Source organism: Lutra lutra, chromosome 7 (assembly GCF_902655055.1).
Source record: "Lutra lutra chromosome 7, mLutLut1.2, whole genome shotgun sequence".
Classification (NCBI taxonomy): Eukaryota; Metazoa; Chordata; class Mammalia; order Carnivora; family Mustelidae; genus Lutra; species Lutra lutra.
Window position 1 is genome coordinate 1270422 of NC_062284.1, and position 25214 is coordinate 1295635.

At 49.0% G+C, this 25214-nt stretch overlaps 2 protein-coding genes across 6 annotated transcripts in view; one reads left to right on the forward strand and one right to left on the reverse strand.

The window, feature by feature from the left end:
• Positions 1–2682: 2682 nt before the first annotated feature.
• LOC125103800 (translation initiation factor IF-2-like) lies at positions 2683–4861 on the reverse strand. The gene is made up of 4 exons (XM_047735651.1): positions 4736–4861; positions 4233–4699; positions 3493–4144; positions 2683–3050 (listed from the first exon to the last, which is right to left on the reverse strand). The coding sequence occupies exons 1-4, from the start codon at positions 4836–4838 to the stop codon at positions 2683–2685; spliced, it is 1590 nt and encodes a 529-aa protein (XP_047591607.1). The 5' UTR covers positions 4839–4861.
• The window catches only part of ZFAND6 (zinc finger AN1-type containing 6), a 67968-nt gene continuing 46169 nt past the window's right edge, over positions 3416–25214 (forward strand). Inside the window, exon 1 of one of the 5 annotated variants that reach the window (XM_047735633.1) lies at positions 3416–3566. The gene's annotated coding sequence lies outside the window, so the exon portion shown is untranslated. Of the gene's footprint in view, positions 3567–13393; positions 13494–25214 lie in introns of those variants that run through there. The other 4 variants (XM_047735630.1, XM_047735631.1, XM_047735632.1 and 1 more) reach the window with 4 other exon arrangements.

Here is a 25214-nt window from a genome sequence, read left to right on the forward strand (position 1 = left end):
GAAAAATGAAATTTTATCTACAGTATCAACAAAGCATAATATGCCTAAATGAATTATTAGTGAGAAATACTGTGATTATGTGTATTCCTCTTTAATATTTTACTCGGTTACATAAAACTAAGGAAACAAAATATTTGAGTGCCTTTTTTAAGCTAAATAAACGAAAAAGGAAAACCCCAGCAGACCTCTTGATGGGACGTCCAAATTCTGTGAAGACACACATTTCTCTCCCTGCTCCCCCAAACTGTTTTAGGTATGTGGAATCCCACTTAAAATCCTGGCAGGATATCTCTAGGAAACTGACAAAATTATTCCAAAGTTAACCTGTAACATGAACAGATCAGAATTCCCAGTGAAGTCCAGAAAAAAAAATGAGCAATGGTAGATGGAGGGACAGATTCCACTGGACACCAAAACTTCCCCTGAGGTCATGGGGGTCACACACCATGGGTCTTCCTTAAAACCAGACGTATGGCTGAGGCAGAGTAGGGGGAAGTGGAAAAGCCCAGATATAAAATCTGCTGTGTACAGAACGTTACTGTTTGATAAAGGAGGCCTCGAGCGAAACCAGGCGGAAGGGGAGGTGGGAACATTCGTCAGGGTTCTTGGTTGTTGGTTTGGGAAAGGATCGATTTACAACCCTCATCTCATTCCAATAAGGAAAACAACAAAAACAAAGTTCAGAACAACAAGTTTCCGGTCTGATCAGAGAGGAGGCAAACACAGATTGGTTAAGTTTCAGGCTCACAGGGTAAGTTCTACTGCAGAAGGAGGGTAAAGCGTGTGCTGACATATAAAAGAGGCATCCTAACTTTGTCCCTTTGGGGGGATACATTTCAGAGATATTTCTAAGGCAGAATCGGTTAAATTTGTGACTAACTGGATGCTGGGGAAGGGGGGGACTTAAGAAAAGGATAAGGCAAACTTAAAAACTTCTAGGCTTCAAATGCTATCAGTAAGCGAGATGAGATGACCAGAAGTCAGAGAAAGCATTTGCCAATTATGTATCCGATAGGAGACTTGTGCTCAGAATAAGGAAAGAGTTCTTACAGCCCCAAATTAAAAAGACAAATGACCCAATTTAAAAATGAGCAGAGGCTCTCCACAGACATTTTTCCAAAGAAGACCCACAAAGGGCCAATAAGCACAAGAAAAGATGTGCTTCAGGGAAATGCAAATCCCAGCCAGGAGTTTCCACTTCTTTCTCGCCAGGGCGGCTCTCATCAGAGGACAGCCCTTCACAGGGGTCGCCAGAGGCTGGAAGGACGGGAACCCTCACTCCCTGCGAGGAGGACTGTAAAACAGGGCATCCCCTTTGGGAGAACAGTCTAGCAGTTCCCGTGACAGCTAGAAGCCCCACATGGCCCAGCAGTTCCAGTCCTAGGCACCCACCTAAGAGAAGTGAAATGTACGCACCCCCAAACTCTTGTGGACATAGCCCGCCTGCCTCCAGCCCCTGCGCAACGGATCTCAGGCTGGAAAGCTCTTGTCCCAGGTCCTCAGACTGACTAGACCCTCGCCTCTCACAACTGTTCAGACCTCACCTTCCCAGCCATGCCGATACCGATCGCTGTGTTTAACACGGCAACTTGACCCCGTCCTCCACCCGGCCTACGTTTTCTTGTCTACACCTCTCACCGTCTCCTAACTCACAACACAAATGCTTATTACGTGTTTTGCCCATTAGAATGAGACGTCGATGAGGGCAGGCCTCTCTGTTTTACTCACCAACGTTTCCTGAATTAATAGAAAAAAATTGAGACCCAGGGAGAATGTGGGTATGGCTCACTGTTACTGAGCCAGAAATGCGTTTCAGTAGGGAGGCTAGCCGTGGCCCAAATCCTAAAATCTTTCCAAATAGTTCTACTACCCAGTGAAAAGAGGGTAGTGAATAGGTGAGAGGACCTCAGGCTGCGAGATTATTCCTGGTACCAGCAGAGCCCACCGCATCGTTATAATCCACCGTTTCCTTCCCTTCCCTTCTATAATGGCTTCCCATTTCCCGCCAACCCAAGTACTCAATCTGGCTTTCAAGACTTGGAATACTTGGTCCTGAAACGTTCTCAAGTCTCCAGTATTACCTGGTCTCCACGATCAGAGATAAGACTCCTGGGCAAAAACCCCCTTCTCTTGGGTTAACTCACCACTTGCGGGTCTGTGTTTAAAATCAAATCTGAATGACTGTTAACAACACCCTTCCAGCACCTTTCGCCTCCTTCAAGCTCCCGCTTACGACTGTCCCCGTCCTATTGCCGATGCCAGGCTCACCTCCACACTAGACATGTGTCACCCCGCAACACATCGGACTTCTTCAAACCCCGGATCCCACCTGCCTGCCTCTGTAGGACAGCGGGAACCTGCTGCTCTCGGTTCCCAGCACGGCCAGGCCTTACGCTCTCGGCTGCCAAACCCCAAGGCCTCTCCTCCTTGAAGACCCCCCGCGGCCGGTACCTCCGCCGCGCTTCGCCGCTTCTTACCCCGAGATCTGTCTGCAGAAGACCCGCTCTTCGTGCTGCCGGCCCCGCCGAAATCCCTCCCCAAAGCAGGCCCAGCGGGGGGAGGGCAGGGAAATGTTCCCTCCAAGCACCAAAGAGCTCGGCAGCCGAGATGAGACGGCCCCGACACGGTATTTTTCGAACATCAAGCTGAACGCAACAATTCACAGCGAATGAAACGTCAGATCTAAATCCGGCCAGACCCGGCCGGCTCCTCCCTGCCGGCCCGCCCTCTCTCCGCGTGCGACCTCGGCCTCCCGCTGGGGCGCCGCCCGCACCGCTCCGCCGGCCCCGGGTCTCCGGAAGGCGCGGGGCATCGTGCGCCCGTGCGCGTGGCACCGTGCGCGCGCGCTCCCCTCCGCACGCCGGGACTCCGGACCGGGTGGCGCGGCGCCCCTGGAGCTCGGACCATGCGCTCGCCCGCTGGGGACACGGGGTCGCACGTGCGGACGGCTCGGAGCTCCCTCGGGCAAGGCCGACGGGCGGAACGCACGCTTTCCGGCGCGGCAGTCCGGGGCAGGAGCCCGCCGGGCCCCGCGAGGGAGCACAGGAACCCTCACCCACGGCCACACAACATGAGGCCCTCAGGCGCCCCCGGCCCGCGCGCCTGTGCCCGCGTGACCCCGGCAGCGAGGCTTGGGAAGCGGCTCCCAGCGCTCCGCCCCGCCCCCCGCACGGGGCGCTGGCCAATCGCCGCGCGCCGCGGGTCCCGGCCCCGCCCCCAGCCCGCGCACCGCACCGCGGCCCCGCCCCCAGCCCGCGCACCGCCCCGCGGCCCCGCCCCCAGCCCGCGCACCGCCCCGCGGCCCCTCCTGGCCGGTAATAATTAGGCGGCGGGCGGGGCGTCGCGTCAGCGCCGGGCGCCGGCCAATCGCAGAGCTCGGGCCCGCGGCCGCGTCACAGGCCGAACCACCAAACAGAAAAGTTTAATAAACAGCGGACGGAGGCCGGCGGCGGCGGCGGCGGGCCGGAGCGAGCAGGGGTTCGGCGGCCTCACCTGTCCCCACTCTCCGGCGGCGACCGGCGGCGGCGGCGGCGGGCAGCGCGGCGGGCGGGGAGGGCCGCCGCCAGGTGAGCAGCGCGGTGGGGGCCGGGGGCCGGGGGGCGCGGGGGCCGGAGCCGCTCCCTTCCCCCACCCGCTGAGGCGCGGCCGCGGCGCTCCCCCGCGGGCGGACGGAAGCCAGGGCGGGGGGCCGGGCGGGCCGGGGGCTGCGCTCGCGGACCCCCGCCCCTACTCCGAGCAGTTGACAGGCGGGGGGGGTGGGGTGGCGGGAGCCGGCCTCCACCTGCTGCGCCCGCGGCCCCGGTGGGGCGGTCCCTCCTGTCACGGCGCGTTCCGGCGGCGGGTGTGGGCGGGCGGGGGTCCCGCAGGCCCCCACCCCCCTCCGCGGCAGCCGCCCCTCTCGGGGTGTGGGGGGGCGGGGTCCCCAGCGCCCCCACCCCCGTCCCCGGCAGCCACCGTTCCCGGGGTGTGGGCGGTTGGGGGTGCCGGGCGGGGGCTCCCCGGGACTCGGTGCGCGCTGGAAGTTGGGGGCCGTGGGCGCCCGCCCTGCGTCTGGCGCTGGGGCCGGGAGCGAGGGTTCGGCGGGGTTCGCTTTCCCGAGAGAGCTGCGGCGGCCTGCGAGGTTAGCCCGGGGCCCGTTGCCTGCCTGCGACGCACGGGCCAGCGCTCCAGGGGAAAAACGCTCTTTTCCTGCAAAAGGGGCCCTTCGCGTTTCTGCAACAGGTCGCCTCTACACTCTGCTCCCTGCGCGTCTTCCAGTGCACGCGGGCGGCGGCGGCGGGGGAGCCCGAGGGGCAGGGAGCGTCCGGGGGGCGAACGCGCAGGGGAGCGGACGCGCGTCGGAGACCCGGTGGCGAGAAGAGCCGGGACGGCGGCCCCGCCGCGAGGGCGGCACCAGCCCGCAGCCGGCGTCCGCTCGCCGGGGCCTCCCCGCCTCCGTGCTCCGGCCTCCTCGCCCGGCACGTCGGTGCGTCCGGTGCCCCGTGTTTATCACGGCCTCGCGTCGGAGAGAAGACAGGGGTTCGCCCGTACGTGCGTGCGCTCGGACTGCGGGCTAGGAGTGCTGTCCGCTCGGGCCGGGCCAGGGGCTTCGGGGCGGCCCCGCGCTCTGTTCGCCCTCGGTGACTAATGCTCTGGGCGCTCACAGCCCTCGGCAGCGGGGCCCCGTGGGCGCTGCTGGGCTCCCGCCCCGGGCGCAGGCCTGCCAGGGCTCCCGCCTGCGCGGAGCCGAGCGCGCCCGACAGGGTGTGGGGCGTCCAGGGCGTCCGGGCCACCGCGGCTGGTTCACAGTGTGCGAGCGCCTGCACCAACCCGGATTCCCGTCCGCGTGTGCGTAGCATGACTCGTTCCTTGGAGGTCACGGCGGGAGCAGTCGGGCGCTAGTTGCCAACGTAAGTGTGAGTGCAGAAAGCCCTGGGTTGTGGGTAGGGGCAGTCGGCGTCGTGCGTCGGCCCCTCTGTGTGCTGGCGGGTTCCCTCCAACTTCTCTTCCTCCTTAAGGAGCACCGGTCAGAGAACCCGCCCTCCATCCGTCCTTACAGCTCTGCACACTTTGCTCACCGGAAGCCCGCATCGACGGGCAGAGCCTTCAGGGAAGAGCACTAGGACGGAGGTGCTCTTTGTGCGGTGACATGGAGGGTGACCTGCACACTTCTGGAGGAGGACGTGTGGTGGGCTGTAGGATATGCTCTGCACGCTTCTGAGAGCTTTGTAGTTCCCCAGCCTCAGACTTGGGAGTGCGGGACAGGTGTGCTCCTAGAGCCGCGTTACTGCCCAGGCCCGCAGCGGGCGCTGACCTCGCCGGGGCAGCGTTAATTTGGGGAAGCGGTGGTAAGTCTTGGCAGTTTATAGACGGCTTCAAACACCTTGTTCTGAAGGCGCAGGAGTACAGATGCGTTGTTGCTGTCACCAGCATGGGTGGCTCGCACGCACATCGAGCAGGCTGCTTGGTTTCGGTCGGGCTGTTTTATTATCCTGCTTAGAAGCTTTAAAAAAAGCCTCAGTTTTGTATTAAGGGCAGTGTGTTTTTGGTGTGTCGTCCCGTCCCCACACACACTTTTACAAGGAATAGGAGGTTACAGAGAATAAATAACCGTTGTGAAAGTTTTGGCAGGTACACCCCCAGTCTTTCTGTTTGTGCACATTCTAAGAAATTGGGGGTGGGGTTCTGAACGATTCGGGGTTGCCTCTGCCTTCAAAGCTTATCCCGATTATGATCCGTCTCAACACCTTGCTGCACCCCGGATGGTAAGAGCAGTCATCTAACCCGTCTCCCTGCCTCGGCTGTCGCTCTCCGGCAGTCTGCGCGGTTCCTGTAGGGGAGCAACCGTTCAGTGGGTGACTTCGAGGCTCAGCACCCTCCGGTCACTTCACAACACGTGAAATGAAACGAGAGCTTCTTACTCTGCCCGCTTTACCCTAGACCTGCAGTGTCCAGTGGAAATGTAATGGGAGCCACATAAGTGACTGAAGATCTTCTGATAGTCAGGGGCACCTGGGTGGCTCAGTCCGGCGTCTCACTCTTGACTTTGGCTCAGGTCATGATGTCACAGTTGTCAGATTGAGCCCCGCGGAGCGCTCCACTCTCAGCGGGAAGTCTGCTTGCGGTTCTCTCTCCCCACCGCCTCCCCGCCAGCTCCCCAATACATAAATCTTTAAAACCTTCTTATAGCCACATTAAAAAGAAAAGAGAGGAACCAGGGATAATATTCTATTCTGATAATAAATAACAATAAAAATTTAAAAAAATAATGTTTTATCCCAAGATATTATTATTTCAATAAGTAGTTAGCATAGGAAATTATTAATGGGATATTACGCTTAACTTTTTTCAAACTGTCTTCAAAATCCAATATATGTTGTCCACTGACAGTGCGTCGGGACTGGCCCTGTCTGAGGTGCCGAGTAGCCAGCCACAGGGGACTCGTGGCTATCGGGTGGATGGAGCCGCTCTAGCCTGTCCAGCCTTGCCGGCTTTCCCCTGACTCAGCACCTCCAGCTCTACTGGTGGTTTTGGGATTCTTGAGCATGCCACGCTTACGTCCGTGGAGTTGTTGTGCTTTTCTGCCTGTCACATCTGCCTGTCTGCTCAGATGTCACGGCTTCAGAGATGCCCTGGCCAGGTTCCCTGACCCTGGGACTCTGCTTCATTTCCGTATGGAACCTGTCATGCAAAGTGGTTTATTGGGTTATCATCTCTCGCTGGAGGGCAGAAGTTAGACCCACGTGCGTAGGATTCTGTAAGGTGCACAGCATTTCGCCTTCCTGTCATGTGTCACTTGTTGTCATCCTCTTGTCACTGTTCGGGTGTGGTGAAGAGCTAAGTCTTTCTGCATATTTCTCATTTCTTTGGGATTCAGCCTGTCTTACAGTAACTGAGTCAAAGCACATGAACTTTTTTTGTCTTTTTATAAATATTGTCAGATCTTTTTAAAAAAATTTAACTAACAGGGGCGCCTGGGTGGCTCAGTGGGTTAAGCCGCTGCCTTAGGCTCGGGTCATGATCTCAGGGTCCTGGGATCGAGCCCCGCATCGGGCTCTCTGCTTGGCAGGGAGCCTGCTTCCTCCTCTCTCTCTGCCTGCCTCTCTGCCTGCTTGTGATCTCTCTCTGTCAAATAAATAAATAAAATCTTAAAAAAAAAAATTTAACTAACAAAGTTGACCAAATCCGTATGAAGTTTGACAAAAAATGTGAGGAGACAATACACATTTCTCCCTATCTTTGCCAACACTTGAATACTGTCTTTCCTTTTCATAAGACTGATTATACATTTCTTAGCTTAATTATGATGATGAATGGAGAGATGGGGGTTGTATCTTCTAATTTGTCTTTTGCTCACTTGGGTCGGTGTTCTCTATTTGCAGTACTCTTTTTATTTTTTTATATATTTAGGATAGCAGCCCTTTGTCACATCCCGCAGATATCTCCCCTGGCTCTTTGCCTTTTACTTGCTTAGGGTATTATTATTTTTTTTTAAACTTGGAAGAGTTTTTTACCTTTTAAGAAATTTAAGTTAGGGACGCCTGGGTGGCTCAGTTGGTTAAGCGGCTGCCTTCGGCTCAGGTCATGATTCCAGTGTCCTGGGATCGAGTCCCACATTGGGCTCCTTGCTCGGCGGGGAGGCTGCTTCTCCCTCCGCCTCTCCCTGCCTCTCTGTCTGCCTGTGCTCGCTCGCTCTCTCTCCCTCTGTCTCTGACAAATAAATAAATAAAATATTAAAAAAAAAAGAAATTTAAGTTAATACCACCTTTCTATGGCTCCTCCTTTACTTTCATATTTAATGGGTTCTCCTTGCCCAGATAACTGTTTTTTCTAGTTCTTTTATGCTTTCGTTTTTCACATCTATCTCTTTCTGTTCTTCTGGGACTTGTTTTGACATCATACATGAAGTGAAATAACTTCCTTTACTTTTCCTTAATAATTAATCCGTTGTTTTAGCCCCATTAATAAAAATCTTATTCTTGGTGCCTTGAAATAAAGCTGCCTTTCTTATATACTAAAAACATATATTTTTATACTTGGTTCTTAGCTTTTATTCAGTATTCATGATTTGATACTAGTGCACATTGTTTTAGTAATTGGGAGTAATAATGTGTTTTCATTTTGTTACTCTATTTCTCCCTCCCTTTTCCTCCCTAAATTTTTGGCTGTTGCTTTGTTCTCAAGTTTTTTAGTTGAATTCTTTAGGGTCCGGTGTTTTTGAATTTTTAAATTAAAAAACTTTTTTTTTTTTTTAAAGATTTTATTTATTTATTTGATAGAGAGAGACACATCGAGAGAGGGAACACAAGCAGGAGGAGTGGGAGAGGGAGAAGCAGGCTTTCCACCAAGCAGGGAGCCTGATATGGGGCTCGATCCCAGGACCCCAAGATCATGACCTGAGCCCAAGGCAGATGCTTAATGGCTGAGCCACCCAGGTGCCCCTAAAAAATTCTTATTTCTCCAGTTAATGTTTTATGTATAATAAAAATATTTAGTGCCATTAGATTCTTTTTTGCACGTAGTTTCAGCTGTGTTCCTTAAATGTTGACATGTAAAAATATTTGTATTTATTTACTTGTCCCTCATAGCTGCCGTTGCTCCTTGCTGCCTGGACTTTGTGCCCAGTGCTGAGGCCTCCTCGGTGAACACACAGGGCCTTTGCTTTCACTGAGTTCGGAGTCTCTGGGAAAGCTAACCGAAGAACAAAGGGTTTTCAAATGTTGACAAGTGCTAAGAAGGAAAGAAATATGATGTGCCAGTAGAGATTGGAACCTGCTAATTGGATGTCCTGAGAACGTTTCTGTGAGGATGTAGCATTTAAGCTTCATGGTGGAACCAAGATTTGTTTGGGGAGTTTCTTTAAGCAAATCCTGGATCTGTCAGAACATTCAAAACAAACAAAACCATGGCACACTGAATTTCTTTTGCAAAATTTTTTTTGTGAAAATTGCCTTGTAAACAGTTTTGAGCCTGAAGCTTCTCCTATGGAAAATTTGGAACTGTTTTTTGAGTTCTAAGATCAAGAAAGAGCGGGGGGAAGTTTTTCAAGCAAAGGGAACTGCTAGCACAAACGGGCCAGAAGAGCTTGGCTTGATTTAGGATTTGCCAGCGGAGTGGAGTGACCAGGGCTCATCCATTGAGTAGTGTGGGTCCAGCCAGACTCCTTGCGGGGACTTAACATTATTTCCCGGAGAACCAGCTGCTTCGACTTCTCTGCCTTCCTACCCTATTTGGATTCTGTGACCCAAATCAGTCTCCTACAAATAATTTAAGACGATTTCACCCCTTGGTACTTCCCTTCATTATTTCTACTGTATTTTCCAGTTTTTCTCCATTCAAGACCTTTGCATATGCTGTGCCCTTTTGCTTAATTGTGATTTCCTTGAAGAATCCGTCCCTAATGCTGGCAAAAGAGGTGGGCCCTCTGTCGGCTATGCTTACTCATCTTATATTGGACATTCCTTGTGTAAACACTTGTAATAGCTGCGGTTCATTACACGTCAGTGATTTGTTTCTGGGTTTCTTCCACTAGAGCTGTTACTTCCAAGCTGGCAGATACTCATTTGTGGCTATTTAAATCCATCAAAATTAAGTCGTATTAAAAATGCAGTTCCTCGGGCGCCTGGGTGGCTCAGTGGGTTAAGCCGCTGCCTTCGGCTCACGTCATGATCTCAGAGTCCTGGGATCGAGCCCTGCATCGGGCTCTCTGCTCAGCAGGGAGCCTGCTTCCTCCTCTCTCTCTGCCTGCCTCTCTGCCTGCTTGTGATCTCTCTGTCAAATAAATAAATAAAAAATCTTTAAAAAAAAAAATGCAGTTCCTCAGTCATGCTCGTACATACCAGTTGCCCAGTAGCCACATGTGGCTGGTGGTTGTTGTACAGGACAGCGGGGACGTAAATTTAAGCAGCCACTGGCTGTTGAAATATCCCGTCTGAATGATCCTGTAAGCACAATATGAACTGACTGGATTTCGACTACCAAAACAGTAAAATCTCCATTTAAAAATGATTACATATTGAAGTAATGCTGCTTTATATGTTTTGTGTTAAGTAAAATATGTTACGGCAATTAATTTAACTATTTAACGTTGTGATGTGGCCACGAGAACATGCAAATTACCCATGGTTCCCATGACATTGCTGTGGGACAACAGTGGTCTGACCCTAAGTCTCCACAGTGGGCAGGACAGTGCACCATGATGTCCACAGCAGGTAGCAGTACCCAGCATGCAGTAGGCGTTCTGAACCTTTGGTGGGTTCGTAAACTCTTAAGTTTGAACATTACTGTGTGGTCGTTAGAGGGTGTTACCTGTTCAGCTTGTTCTTTTCAAAATTGTTCATTTTCTGTGACTATGATTTTTACAAATTTTCCATGACTGTTGAAAAAAGCAGATTTTCTTTTGATAGGTATATAAAAAATTAATTTTATTAATTAATTTATTTTTAATAAATCATTTTTTCATTTTTCATTTATTTTTTCATCTTTTATTTCTTTCTAGCTTAGGCTGCTAAGGAGAGAGGAGGGAACTTAGAGTCTGCCAGTCTGTTTTCCATCACCTCTCTCTGTCTCGAAGTTTACTTAGATTGGCGGGGTATGTTACTTGGCACAGGAAAATTTATGGCTATTGTGTCTTAATAATTGAGTATTGGGAATGCTTTCTCCTTATACTTTAGTCTCGATATTGTGATTCGTGTTCCTTTTCAGTCTATATTTGTTGGTGACCTTGTTTATCCCTGTGGACTTAAACTGATTGTCTTATAGAAAGGTACCTCCCCTTGGTTTATGCTTTCTTATCTGTTTGTTTCCGTTGTGCTCAGAATTTTGCTGAATGGGCCCTTACCCTTCACTCTTGCCCCCAGTGCTCCCCTACTCCCCTTGTGGTGTTCTCCCTTAACGAATTGGCAGATATAGGTCAGGAGTTGCAGACTCAAATACATGCCTCACTTTTGTAAGCATGTGTATTTTTCAGGGAAATATTTTTCTAAATTTTTTTTTCTCCATTAGATAGTGGTTTGGGGACCATATCTTTAGTGACCTGGTCATGCTTCGTTGAATGTCAGGCTGGGCCTTTTATCGGTTACTGCATAAACCCACCTGTTAGTACCCAGGGATGATGCCAAGGATTAATTTCTGGGAGAGTAGTGTGAGCTGTTCTCAGTCCTTTACAGTTCGGAAGACGCCTTCACCCTGTTCTCTACCTACAAAAGTTAGTCCTAATAGTCTAGGTACTTATTACTTGTAGAGGGTCTTTTTAAAGTGAGATGAGTCCTAGTTAGTTGTTCTGGCTTGTTATCTTCCTCATTGTTAGTTGATGGGTTTGGGAAGGCTTCTGAGCTCGTCCCCCTCCAAGAATACACAGTATGTCCTTTGGATACTTGATGTTCAAAAAGCGGTGTTGTCCCGTGCCATCAGGGAGCCTTGGAACTTTTGCAGGCTTCCTGTTCCTATGAAGCAATATTGTTTTCAAATAATCTCGGTTGTGGCGTTGCTTTCCTTTGATTTGTTGTTGCTGTTTTCTTCTGCTACTGATTTAGAAGTAGAATAAAATCCCCTTTTTATCCTGTGAGCCGTCTAAAATGATATTTATCCCGTGAAGTTCTTTCATTCGGGTCCTAGAGATCTGTGAACAATCTGGTGTAACCACATCTGTATTTCTGTTACAGATTGACAGTGGGCCTGGTGTTATTTTAGTGTATGTAATGTGATCTGTTTTATACCAATAATTAACTCTGAGGTGAAACACTGATATCGGAGCAAAGGTTTTTTGGTTCCTGTACCTGTCTAGTAATTTTGTGCTTGCCAAATTTTAATATATAAATGCTTGCCATCTCTTTTCCTATGGCCCCGTCAAATTTTGGCCATCTTAAACCCTTTCCCCCGAGTTTTGTGCTGTAACTCAAATTATGTGTTCTTTTTATTTGCCCCCGTCCCTCTTCTGCTTCCAGTGTTGTTTTGGGAGAGTGTCCTCACAGTGGGGAGAAAACCCGAACTTGACTCCTGGAGTGCTGGGCTTTCAGAGCCGCGAATCCTTGCAAGGCATCTTGGGGCAAAGCGTCTTGGGGCCGGGCCTCTGTGAACTGGCCTGGGCGTTTCCGTGTGTCCTCTGGAAGCGCAGAGCAGATGCGCGGCCGCTTGGGCTGCCGCGGCTGTTCCTCCGTATTCGTGTCCACTTGCCGTGACGTGCATTTCAGTCTCTACAGACTTCGCTTTGCGTTCAAGACAAGTTTGTTGGCTTCGTGTTGTTCTAATATACAGATTTTCTTTCCGGGAAAATGCTGGCAAGGTTTTGAACTTTGAAAACTATACATTCAATTTAAAAAATTTTTATGTAAACGTATTGAAAGTATTCTGAGAAGAAACCACGTTCATGCGCACTGCGTTTCGGATTTGTGTCCGTAAGCCGGTTGAAATGTTGGTAGAGGTGACAGCTGGACTGTGCGGGGCGAGCTCCGCGCCCGGCGGGCAGGTGGTGGGCGTCGGAGGACTGGACGGCCAGCCGCGAGGGAGCGCGGTGGACTGCGGCGCACCCGGCCGGCTTGCAGCCAGAGCACCCGTGCGGGGGCCTCTCGGATCTCTGCGGGAGGCAGCTCCTGTCGCCCAGTGTTGTCCCAGGGGTCTCCCCGCCCGTGTGCGCGCGCCCCCTAAATCAGTGGACGCCCGAGGAGGCCGCCAAACCGTGCCTTAAGGAAGCGCCGCCGCAATTAGAGGAGAGAACGAACGAGCAGGGCCTCCTGAGGCTCACGGATGGCGCGCGGCCGGCCGGCGCCTTTCCTCGGTGGCGGGCGGGGGTCGGTGGTGGCTGTGCGCCCCCGGGGCGGACGCGTCAGACCGGGGCGTGGGTGCCCTCGGAGCCTGAGGGTCGGAGTCGGAGGCCCGGGTGTTCGCCCCGCGGCGACGCTGGGGACGGAGCAGCCGCGACCTCGGAGGCGCGGGCAGGAGCGTGCCGGGGCTGTTCCCCGTGGCGGAGACGGCGCCGGTTTTCCGTCTCGGAGGAGGCCGTGCTTCCGTTCAGTCGGCGGGACTTCGTGGGGCGCCCGCGGAGAAGGCGCGAACTCTGCTGAAGCAGTGTGTCCTCCCCCACTCCCCGGTGCCCTCCCGGCTGTGCAGAGCCTGCAGGGACCGGGGAGGAGCGCCGTGTGGGACCGCTGGCGCGCGGGGCCGGCCGGCCGGGGTCCGGGGCCTCGCTGCGCGCACTCCCGCAGACAAAAGAGCGAGCCGGCGCGCCGCCCTGGGAAACCGAAACCGCGCCTGCTGTCGCTTTAAGAGACCAGCTTCCCCGGGGCTTTCGGCCGCCGCCGCCGAACCTGCTAGCCAGGAAAAGTTCTTTAAAATGACGGACGTCAGCGGCGTCCAACCGCAGCGGCCAGCCGCCGGCGCGGGGCGGCGCGTGTCCTCGGCGGCCAGTAGGCGCGCAGGGGGCGGGGCTTGCCGGCCAAGCTTGGTTGCCGCGGAGCACAGCTTCAAGTGAAGTTAATCTGAGGGGAAGCAAACAGAAAATTGTGGAGGTTTTGGTGGTAGGATTTTTGTTCCGATCTCCTAATTCTCCTTTATCTTGCACTTCTGCTCCTTTGTGCTTCTGTGTGCGCCAGGTTCTGTCACCGAGCTCTTTCTGTGCAAAGCGACCACTAACGGCGAGCAGGGAAGCAGAACAAAAGGGCTGTTTGGACAGGAAATAGGTGTCGGGAGCATCAACTTGACTTTGTAGCTTGGGGTCTCCGGCGCGAGCCCCACTGCGCTTCTCCGGCCCGGCCTCCTCGCCGCTGGCTCTGGACGGGGCGTGCCCCTGAGCTCGGGGGTCGCTGAATCCACGCGAGGGCGGGCGGCTGGGGCGCCAGTGCGGTCAGGGCTGCCGGGCCCTCCCCGCGACTCCGACAACCCCCCCCCCCCAGGACCCCGCCTCCCAACTGCTGTGCTGGGGACTCAACCCGGTACCCCCCACTACAGTGTGTCCCGGGCTCACCCCAGCCCCCCCCCCCCATGACGGTGCGCCCTGGGCTCCCCCAGCCGCTCCCCTGCAGTGTGCCCCGGGCTCCCCCAGCGCCCCTCACCGGCGGCGTGCTCGGGGCGGGCCAGCGGGCATCCGGGGTCCAGGGGCTCCCTGACTTCTTCCGAGCCGCACACGGGGACGCCCTGGCTGCTGCCTTCAGACCCGTCCGTTGCGGACGTGGGCCCGGGAGTCCGCCGCAGTTGCCGCGGGCCAGGGTGCGGGGCTGTGGGTGGGCCGGAAACTTCGCGAGGACCTGCTCTGAGTCCGCCGACTCTCCCGACGCGCCAGACGCGCCAGACCGTCGCGGTGGGCCCCGCGCCCCGTCCCGTCCCCGGAGACCGCTGTCCGCGCCCTGCTGTGCTTTCATCCGCAGAGGAAGGTTCTCGGAGCTCACGGGGTCGCCAGCCGCGAGCCTACGCGGCCCTCGAGCCTGCCGCTGCGTGTGCTGGGCCGCGGGGTTTCCGTGCCTGCTTCTCTGCTCCGGGCTTAGACGCCGCCGCGGTGACAGCAATAATGGTGAACTTAGGAAGAGTCACTGTGCGGAGCTCTTGTGCTTTTCCCTCTTCTTAACCTCGCCAGACTCTTGTATTTTCCCCGTAATTGTAAATAAGTGCGCTTTTATATTAGATTTTTCTTTCACTAAACTATGCCGTCTGTTAAAACTGGTTTAGTTGTAATTGTACAGTTCTCCCAAGTCAGCAGGACCTTAATCGGTCTAGTCTTCTGCCTGTATTACATTTACATTGTTCCTCATTTTCACTCTTGTAAATAGCATTGTGTGAAACAGACTTCTGTGTGTACTTTAAAAATATTTCCTCCTTTTCCCCAGATTTTTCTTCTTCTGGAAAAATTCTTGCAGTGGGCTGACCTAGATGAAAGGATATGAACACTTCAGTAGCCAAATTGCTTTTTAGGAAGGTTAGACCAGTTCATATTGCCACCAACAGGATGTGCTTCAAGATTTGTCCAAGGGGTAGCCCCTTCAATGTGCTATTAAAGTGTGCCTCGGAAGCTCTCCGATTGGTTTTTGCCTAAACTAAGTCCCATTTTCCAAGATGTAGATGAATATAAAGTCATTTTCTGGACATAAAAACCAGCTGAAGGAAATTGGAAAAATTTTTACCTGCTTAAGTGAGGGATTACATCTTGGTTGGTTATTTTATTTATTATTATGCTGTCAGTAAGTACGGGGCTTCCTGTTTCACATCAGCCTTGCTGTTTAGCCCAGGTTTTCTGGTACGCACTGCTTCTAGTAAGCACGTATTGGGAGAAGTATTACGGTTTCAGAAACATTTTTAGAGAAGGGCTGCAGTAGGACCACTTAACGTTACCTGCCTCTGAACAGGTGTGGACAGCCTTTGTCACTGTGCATCTCTGGGGCTTTTTATATGGTAGAGAAGGAGAATTAGTATTTGTAGATCTACATTTTAAAATGGTACATCAACACCTTTCCAGTATTTCATGGGTCTTCTATGACCAAGCGCTCACACAGCAGTGTAGACCGTGTTGTTCTTGTCTTTGCGAGCACTCTGTTTGGCGGCGAGGGCTGGTCATGTGCACTTGACAGCTAGCGTGTTGCGTAGGCTCAGTGGTACCTGCTCAGCTCATGAACTTGGGAACTGATGCTCCAGAAGAAACTTGAAAAGTTGTTTTAAGGCAAAATTCAAGACAGAAATACTAGTTTAATTGGTAAAAGGGAGGCAGTGATCAATGGTGGGGAAGCTCTCACTGTGCAGAGGGGCTGACCACAGCTGCAGTTCTCTTTATTTTCTGTGAAGTTTTTCTTCAATTACTGATAACGTCGTGTCTCCCAACTTGCAGAGCTAATGTTGGTCATTGTGTTTGTTGCAGGGGAACGCTGTTTTAAAATGTCTGTTTTGTTTGCCAACAGGTGAAGTTTGAGTTTTCTAGACCCTTGGGTTTTTCTTAGTATTTGAAGTGGAGGAGAAGGGCTTGAAACTCATCTGTTGTAATTAGTGAAATAGTTACCTTGAAACACATTTTCCATGCATTTAAATGTTGTGGCTGTATCAGAACTTACACAGGTAAATTCTTCATTCATGGATAGAAAAACTGTTTGGGTTTCACTTGAATATTTACACTTTATGTTGGTGCTTAAATATTTATATGACAAATCTTTCTTTTGTTCTGAATTTGAGAAAATGTATTTTTTTTTCAATCTTAACAGATGGATCTTGTTGCTACAATAAAAAAGAAGATAATTGTAAATATAAAGATTGTAGCTAAAGTCTTCAGTAGCTAAAGTCTTTGCAGGTTTAGCTGTGGGTCACATTTGAAGGCCCCCTGCTCCCCTGGGGCTCTCTCTCTCCCCTGCCCATCTGCCCGGCGCCCCGTGGGGGCTGGACCGCTCTCTGATTGACAGCACTAGGGAGTAGCAACATTTCCGTGTGTAGGTTTCAGAGTAGTAGCCAGTTTTCTAGTGGGAGAAGAAAACGCTTTAAATGAGCTAATAGGGAGGCCTAAGAATAGTGATAGCTCTATTTTATTCATTAAGAATTAGGAAAAAAGTGATCTAAGAGGGAATATTAAATACATTCAGAGTGTCTGTTGTTAGTCTCCTTTCAAGGGGAATACAGGGATTTTTTTGTCTAATGACACCAGGTAAAATTAGAATGGGTGTTCAGTTGCTACTCCAGAGAACCTGGAACTAGCCGCTTCGTATTTACCAGGTCTCTCTGGTCTGTGTAATGGAGGGGCTGTACGGCTTTGCAGTGTTCTTCGTGTGAGGCTTCTTTATAAAAAGGAGGTAAATGTTTTAGAAAGTATTTTTTATTGACAACTTCTAGGAATTGGCTCATTTATTAACTGATGTCTGGGAACCTGTTTGACTTCAACCCGATTTTTCGTGTTTGGATGTCATTAGAAAAAAATGAACTTGAGACTTTTTTCTTTTTCTTTCTTTCTTCTTCTTCTTCTTTTTTTTTTTTTTGGCAAAAAGGAGCAGATCCATCTATCTCTCTTTATACTTTTACATTTTTTCCCCAGAATAAACACCGTGTTCCCCCACCAGCGGATTTTTGTTGAGTGTGTACTTGATTTCTTAGTGAAATTTAGCACTGTTGACTACTTTTTTCTTCTTGAAGCTCTTCCCATGAGTTTAATGATACTGCTCTGGCTTCTTTTTATGATGTCTGTGCTTTGCAAGTGTTTCCTCTTTATAATCATTAAGTATTGAAATTTCGTAGGATTCTGACCTAACGTTCTTCTCAGGCTGTCCTTCTTGGGTGTCCTCCAGCACCACATCTTCAGTTAACAGCCTGTGCATAGTAATGGTTCTAAGGTCTGTATCTTAAATCCAGATTGCTTTGAAATCTTGAAACCCGTGTCCATCTAGCTCACAAAGGTCTCTCTTCCATACCTATGTGAAGCTCAGCAAGGCTAAATTTTAACTGCCTTTTTCACCCTCCCAGCAGTATCCTACCATCCTTTCTTCCCTCCTGGCCCAGAAAGTGGGAGATGTGCAGAAGCCGGGCCCGGCTCTGGTTCTTCCTCCTTCTTTGTGCCCGGTGAGCCTCCGCCTCCTAATGATTCTATTCAATTATTTTAAAAGATTTTACCTTTTTAAGAACATATTTGTTTATTTATTTATTGGAGAGAGACAGAGATAGTGGGAGAGGGCAGGAGCAGGGAGGAGAGGGAGAAGCACGGTACCAGCTGAGCAGGGAGCCCGATGTGGGACTTAGTCCTGGAACTCTGGGATCATGACCTGAGCTGAAGGCAGTTGCTTAACCAACTAGGCCACCCGGACGCCCAAGTTTTTACCTTTAAGTAGTCTCTGCACTCAACGTAGGGCTCAGACTCAGAACCCTGAGGTCAAGAGCCGCACACCCCACGGCCTGAGCCCACCGTCTCCCCCTCCTGTCTGTTTTAAATCCATAGGATCTAGAGTCCATGGCTTTTCATTTCGGTTACTAAAACAGCCTCAGCTCCTCTTCCCTTCCAGTTTTGGCTTTCTACAATCCACTCTTCACTGCGAGGTTGTGTCTGTTTTTCTCTGCTTACAGTTCTTCAGTGTTCCTCGTTGCCACTTGAACTCTCTCAGCTTCCTAGGATGAGTAACACTACTGGCTAATTCTGTGCTAAGCGTTCTCTTACGGCCGGAATAGGTAAGCACTGTTACCTCCACTTCACAAGTGGGACGCTTTGGAAAGGCTGACTAGTGTGATTTGTGCAGGGCTGATGTTGCCGGTGAGCGGTGACACGCTTTGAACTCAGGTGCGCTGGGCCGAAGTCCTTCCTCCTGACCGCTGAGCCTGGAGCCTTCCTAAGCTGGCCCTTGCTTCTCTGCCTTTTCCCCCCACACCACTTCATTTCATCCTCTCACCAACCATGTGCAGCTTCTTCTAGGGCGTGCTCAAAACTTGTTGCCAGAGTCTAAAAATGCTTTAAGGGTCTCAAAAAAACATTTTTGACAGTTTTTTGGAACACTCCAAATGTCTGAGACACTTTAGCATGTCCAGAATAGAAGAAGATCAAAGGTGAGATGTAGGAAAGATAGAGGGAGTTTTCCATACGTCGTTGGTTTTGAATTTCAAAGCTCTTGCGTTCTTCACATTTAATAAAAGCTAACACCTGCGCATGTGAGAGGAAGATTAGACAAAGTGCAGACGTGCTTTATCAGAGCCTTTTGAAATCCTAACGGCCTTCACGTGGCTGTTCCTGGAGGCCCCTGTGTGCATTTTCTCAGCCGGGGTAGGAGGCTCGTGCCTGTGATCACCGGGGACGTAAGCCGCGGAGGATGGGCTGAGTGTGTTCTCCTGCACCCGACATTATAGTATCACAACAGGTTAAATACTGCAGCAGATTTTTTTTGTAGAAAGAATATTGAGGTAAATGGAGACATAGTTGATTTGGAATCACTTTCATTTCAAATATGTCGCTTCATTTCTCTTCATCTCTCTCCACCACCCCTTCCAACATGTTTTAAGGCAAAATGACCTTTATTCAACTAAAAAAAAAAAAAAGGCTTTCCTCTATAGCTTGGAAAGGATGTGGTATTAAAAAGATCACATGGATAGAACTTCCAAAAATGTAGGTAAATATTTGGTTTTGGAAACGGATGAATCTATAACTGGACTTGGAAGCTAATGTAATTATACACTTTTAATTAAAATTCATAGTTGTCTGTTAAAAAAGCAGGAATTTTTGTGGGTTTTGTTTTGTGGTGTTTTTACCATTCATGTATTTTAGAGGTAGGAAATTCCATCCTGCTCTCAAAAGTTTTAATTTGCCATATTATCCAAAGTAATCTTTTACTATTTTCTTAAATAATAAAAATGCAAACTAATAGTTGATTTAATGAATTTTGTGTTATATACTACAGTAATCAAACAATATATGATTTGAAAAGAATGTATAACTCAGTGTTGATGAATAGAATACACAATAATTTTCCTTAATTTTTTAGGTAATTGCTTAAAAGTGTATAGTGTATCTCTCTTCAAGTCCCGGTAGCTATAGAACTTTATAAAATAGAATCAGTTTTAGTAGGAAAAATTATTCTTGACAGATTATTTAAAATGAAAACCTACACTGAAAAGGTCTCATTAATTGCTTAAAATAATAGTTTCAAAGAGCAAATCCTTCTTGGACTGACCCAGTCACCTAGTCAGGTGACTTTGACAAAGTGCTGAAAGACCCGTCCTTCCAGTCCCCGCACTATTGGAAGAAATTGGGGGATATGAATATTCCGTGTCCTGAAGGTCGGTATTACGGATTACTGAGTGCCGGACTGTGGTTTGTTTTAAATGATGGCGGTAGAAACTCAGCGGGGAGAACGGTTACTGTGAGCAAGGGTAATCAGGAAACTCTAAGAAAGTAAAATCTGAAGCAAGTCTTGAAAGTTAGATATGTTTGAGACTAGAGCAGTGACAGCCTTCTTTTCTTTTTTCTTCTATTTTTTCTTTTTCTTTTTTTTTAAATTTTAGATAGCAAAAGTTTTATTCTTTTCATCTGGAAAGGGGTAACCCTGAAATGGTGAAGTGGAGAGTAATGAAAGCAGAGACTCTTAGCTGGCTTCCACAGACGTTTTCCTGGTTTGGGGGGTACCACGTGATTTCCCACTTACCTAGTAAGCTCCGGCTTCCTGGGATTCGTGAGGTGCTGAAGAGGCACGGAGGGTGCTCTGGTTGTGGGAATGGTGTGACTGAGCTGTGTGAGGTGTCAGAGGCTTCTATGCAGAGAAGTGGTGACAGCAGTATGAGGAGGACTAGCGCAGTAATCACAACTCATATGAACACTGTATCAGACATGTTAACTTTTTAAAAAAGGTGTAATATTTTTGGAGGATCTTTCAGTTCACAGCAACATTACTAGAAAGTTACAGAAATTTCCTGTGTACCCCCGGGGTCTTCACACATGCATATCCTCCCCCATTACCAACATCCGCCACCAGAATGGTACACTTGTTACAGCGATGAGCCTCCGTTGACATGTCATAGCCACTCAGAATCCACTGGCGTTCACTCTTGGTAGTGTAGATTCTGTAGGTTTGGGCAAACATGAAATGTTTCATCATTATAGTATTGTACAGAGTATCTCACTGCAGTGAAAATCCTCTGTAGTCCTTCTGTTCATCCATCCTCTCCTCCTCAGCCCCCGACAACACTGATCTTTTTGTGGTCTCCATAGTTTCGCCTTTTTTACAATGTCACACAGTTGGAGTCACACTGCATGTAGTGTTTTCCGATTGCCTTTTTTTCACTTAGTAATAATAAGCGTTTATGTTTCCTCCGTGTCTTTTCATGGCTTGATAGCACCTTTCTCTTTAGCACGGACTAATACTCCATTGTGGGGATGGGTCATAGTTCATTGATCCATCCACCCTGAAAGACATCTTGGTTGCTTCAGAGTTACTATCAGTCGGAATAAAGCTGCTGCAAACCTCCAGGTTTACCTTTGCTTACGTACAAGACTGTTATGCTGGATTGTAAAGTAGTTGGTACTGAAGAATCCACCATATAAGTCTTCCACAGTGGGTGTATCATTTTGCATTCCTATAAGTAAAGCTTGAGCGTTCCTGTTGCTCCACATCTTTGCCAGCATTTCATGCTGTCAGTGGTCCAGATTTCTGCCATTCTCCTAGATGTGTAGTGCTGTCTCATTGTTTTCATTTGTATTTCCCTGATGATGTATGATGTGGAAGCTATCTCTGTATCTTTACTGTGGTATCTGTAAGGTCTTTGGCCCAGTGTTTTAGAGTTCTTTGTATATTTGGGATCAGTCCTTTATCAGATGTGTCGTTTGTAAATGTTTTCTTACAGTCTATGGCTTGTCTACACCTTCTCCTGACATTGCCTCTCACAGCTTGTCAGCTCTTCTTCCATGGATCTTGCACTTGGTGTTGCATCTAGAAAGTAATTGCCATTCCCAAGGTCAGTGAGATTTTCTCCTTGTTATCCTCTAGGAGGGCTGTAGTTTTGTGTTTTACATTTACGTCCATGATACATTTTGTGTTCATTTTTGTGAAGGGTGTAAGGTGTGTGTCTAGATTCGTTTTTTGGCATATAGGTGTCTGATTGTTCCAGCACCATTTGTTGAAGACTGTCTTTGCTTTTGCTCAAGATCATTTGGCTATGTTGGCTATATTTGTATGGGTCTTTTGCTGGGTTCTCTTTTATTCTAATGATCTGTTTGTTTTTCTTTACCCAATACCATATGGCTTGACTGTTGTAACTTCATACTAAATCGAAGTTGGGCAGTGTCAGCCCTCCAACTGTGTTCTCCTCCAGCATTTATTGGCAATTCTGGATCTTTTGCCTCTCCATATAAACTTGGGGATCAGTTTGTTGATATCCACAATATACCTTGCTGGAATTTTGACTGGGATTTCATTGTATATGTAGATTAATTTTGGAAGAACTGGCATCTGGACAATATTGAGTTTTCCTACCCATAAACATGGAATATCTCTCCATTTATTTAGTTCTTCTTTGATTCTGCTCATCAGAGTTTTGTAGTTTTCTTCATATGGGTTGTATGCGTGTTTTGTTAGATTTATACCACCTATGTATTTCATTTTTGGATCCTAATGTAAATGGTATTGTGTTTTTAATTTTTAAATTTACTGCTGATGTATAAGATAGCAATTGACTTTTATATATTAACCTTACATCCTGCAACTTTGCTATAACCACTTAGTTTCATGAGGGTTTTTTGTAGTTGTTGATTCAAATTTTCCGCACAGCAGTCATGTCATCTGTGAACAAAGATCATTTAACTTCCGCCTGTGTAATCTGTATACTTTCTTTTTCTTTTTCTTGCCTTACTGCATTAGCTAGTACTTTCAGCACCATGTTGAAAAGAGGGTACATATTTGCCTGTTCCTGATGTTTGTGGGGAAACTTCAAGTTTCTCACCATCAAGTATGATGCCACCCATAGGAAGGTTGTAGATACTCTGTCAACTTGAGGAAGTTTCTCTTTGTTCCCATACTAACTTTTCGAGTCCTCACAACAGTTATTATGAGCTGGGTGTTACTGTCTATGTTTCACAGATAATGATACTGACGCATAGAGAGGCCACTTAAAAAGTCACACAGCTGGTGAGGTGACAGAGCCTCTGTTTAATTTCTCAAGTCTGACACCTATGCGTGATCTTGCCATTCAGATTTGCTTGGAGAAGAAAAGATATTCAAGGTGGGGACACTGCCAGGATTGTTTGGGAAGCTCCATGGTAAATCTGAGTTATTTTCCTGATCTTCCTGAACTTTAGGGTTGTTATCTCAAGGCCACTTTCAGATAACTTCCTGGGAGAGGTAAGACGGAGTACTCCTTACCCCAGTGAGTTTCAGATGATGGAATTGGTGGAGTTCTAGCGCTCTAGGGTCCTTGTGAGGATGAGACCGTGCATTCTCCCCCTCTTCCTCTGAGTTCAGGTACTCTGGTTCTTTGATTTCCTGTGAGCTCAAAATCAGAATTTTTTTTTTTTGTAGAGATTTATTAATTAGTCACTCTATCTTTACCTTCCTTAATTTTCTTATACAGAAATTTCTGATGTGGATATGGTACAGATAAAAATGGTGGTGTACCGAACACTGTTCTTTTTATGTTCGTTATTTTTAACCTTCTAGCCCTGCAAGCGGTTGGTGGTGGTAGCCACACTGACAAATAGTCCACAGATTTCCTTAGCACCTGCTAGGTGCTATGGCAGGAATTTATGGTACCCTGGGGAAACAGACTCAGGATTAAAATATTTAGTGATACAAGGGAAGAAGACATGAAGTTCTGACAGGCGCAGAGAATGAGAGAAGACCATAGAGGAAGAAGGACTTGGACTAAGTTAGGAAGATACTAAAAGCTAACCAGAGAGAATAAAAGGGGTGGGATCGGGTAGGCCTTGACAGGAGAACAGAGCGTGTGCAGGGTGATGGTGAGCAGCGTGCAGAGGCTGAGGGCTTCGAGACCCCTAGGAGGCAGAGTGGCAGCAGGAGGAGGCTGGATAGGCAGGCCAGCGGAGCGTCTTCTCTCTTAGTGGTGGAGAGCCGCTGGATCATTGATCTGGGGAGTGGTCTGATCCTGGATATTTGCCTGAGTATTTGCTTTGGCAGTAAAGTGGTGGCGGTAGGGGTTCAAGTTTATACAGCTGGTGAGAACCAACTGCGGTTAGAATTGAGGTCACTCTGCCTCTCTTTCAATCTGTTCAAGCCTAGACCATTTAAGATACCTAGTGTTTGTGCTCATTGGTTAGTAACGCAGGCAGGGGAGATGAGAAGAGTACCCAGGTGGTTTACTGGAAATCAGCTCAGAAGACAGGAGATTAGGTGAGACTTATCATGAGATCTGTCTCATGATTGAGGCATTACTGGCAAAAATGTGGGAAGATGTGGGCTTAAAGCAGGTGTAATTGCCTAAAAGGGTGGCATGTGAGATATCAAATACGTATGGAACTACTAATTTGCATTTAAAAGAGAGGTCAGAATTGACTGGAGTTAGTAAGCCAAGTTGGCAAAGCAGCTGAGAGTGCCCTTGAAATAAATGAGTAAGTTAGGCAAAGGTATTTTGGGGAAGGAGTTACTGAGCTATGTTGAACTTTGAAGAAAACCATGGAGGGATTTTGACACTATTAGCCTGTGGACGTGGCTCGTTATATTAGACTCTGGGGACACCGAGATGAAGGAGAGATGCTAGCCCAGCCCCTGAGGACCACATCACGGCCCTCTTGCCTCCTTGAGCCTAGGAATACCTCCTAAGCTACGGGCTGAGCTTGCTGGAGTCTTCGGAGCAGTTGGTTGCCACCATGGCTGTTTCGCTCCCGTGCTAAGCGCAGCGCGCTCTGCTTGTGCTCTGCAGCGCTTTTCTAGAGTGGGCAAGGCCCTTAGCTCTTCCCAGAGTGGTTCTTCGTGGCCTGCCCCAAACCGCAGCATCCTAGAGGTTACCACCCTCTGTGGTTCCCGCAGGTGACGGCCGCTGACGCCGTACCCTGCAGCGAGAGGTTCAAGGGGACGTGAGGCCTGCGTTTTCTGGCTCCCTTTGTTGTTTGCAGACCGTTACTCGTCCTGAGAAACCAGTGATCTTTCTGCCGTAGTTCCTTTCCTTTTCGTCGTCTTCTCCACGTCATTCTCAGGTTATTGAGTATCTGGCAGCGGACTTCCCACTTCGGTGAATGTGGGGATTTCGGTTTGTGTTATCTGTTCCTCAGAGCCTAGTACAGTGGCTGGCTCACAGGAAGGGCTGAATTCTTGCTGAATAAGTACATTTTTAAAACTCCCTTGACTTATGTACCGCAGAACTTGAGCAGCCCATTCCAAAGACCACGCCTTACACCTTACTAGTAGCTTGAGGTAGCTCCAATGCTGAAATTGTTTTTCAGCTGTGGACGTGTAATACATGTTGATTATTAGAAATTTAGAAAATGGATAGACCAAAAAAAAATTTTTTTTTCACTCAGAATCTAGCTACCTAGAGGTGAAAGTGGGTCTTTTCCGTTTATATCTTTCTAGGCTTTTTTCCCTATGAACACGCAAATGTATTTTTAAATTTTTGAGGAATCACAGTTTCATTTTGTGAAATCTTTCCATGCAATTATTTATTCACTTAAAATACGAATGCCTGCTGTGTGTCAGTTGGAAACGGGCCCTGCGGCCGGAGCGCTGCTTGCGAGAGGCCGGCGGGCGAGGGCATCGGGGCTGATGGCCGTGCGGTGCTGCCCCGGGAAGCTCCGGAGTCCGTTCCAGCAGCCCGCGTTCTTACTTGGGGACTGATCTTTGTATTGTCAGAACAGTGTGCCG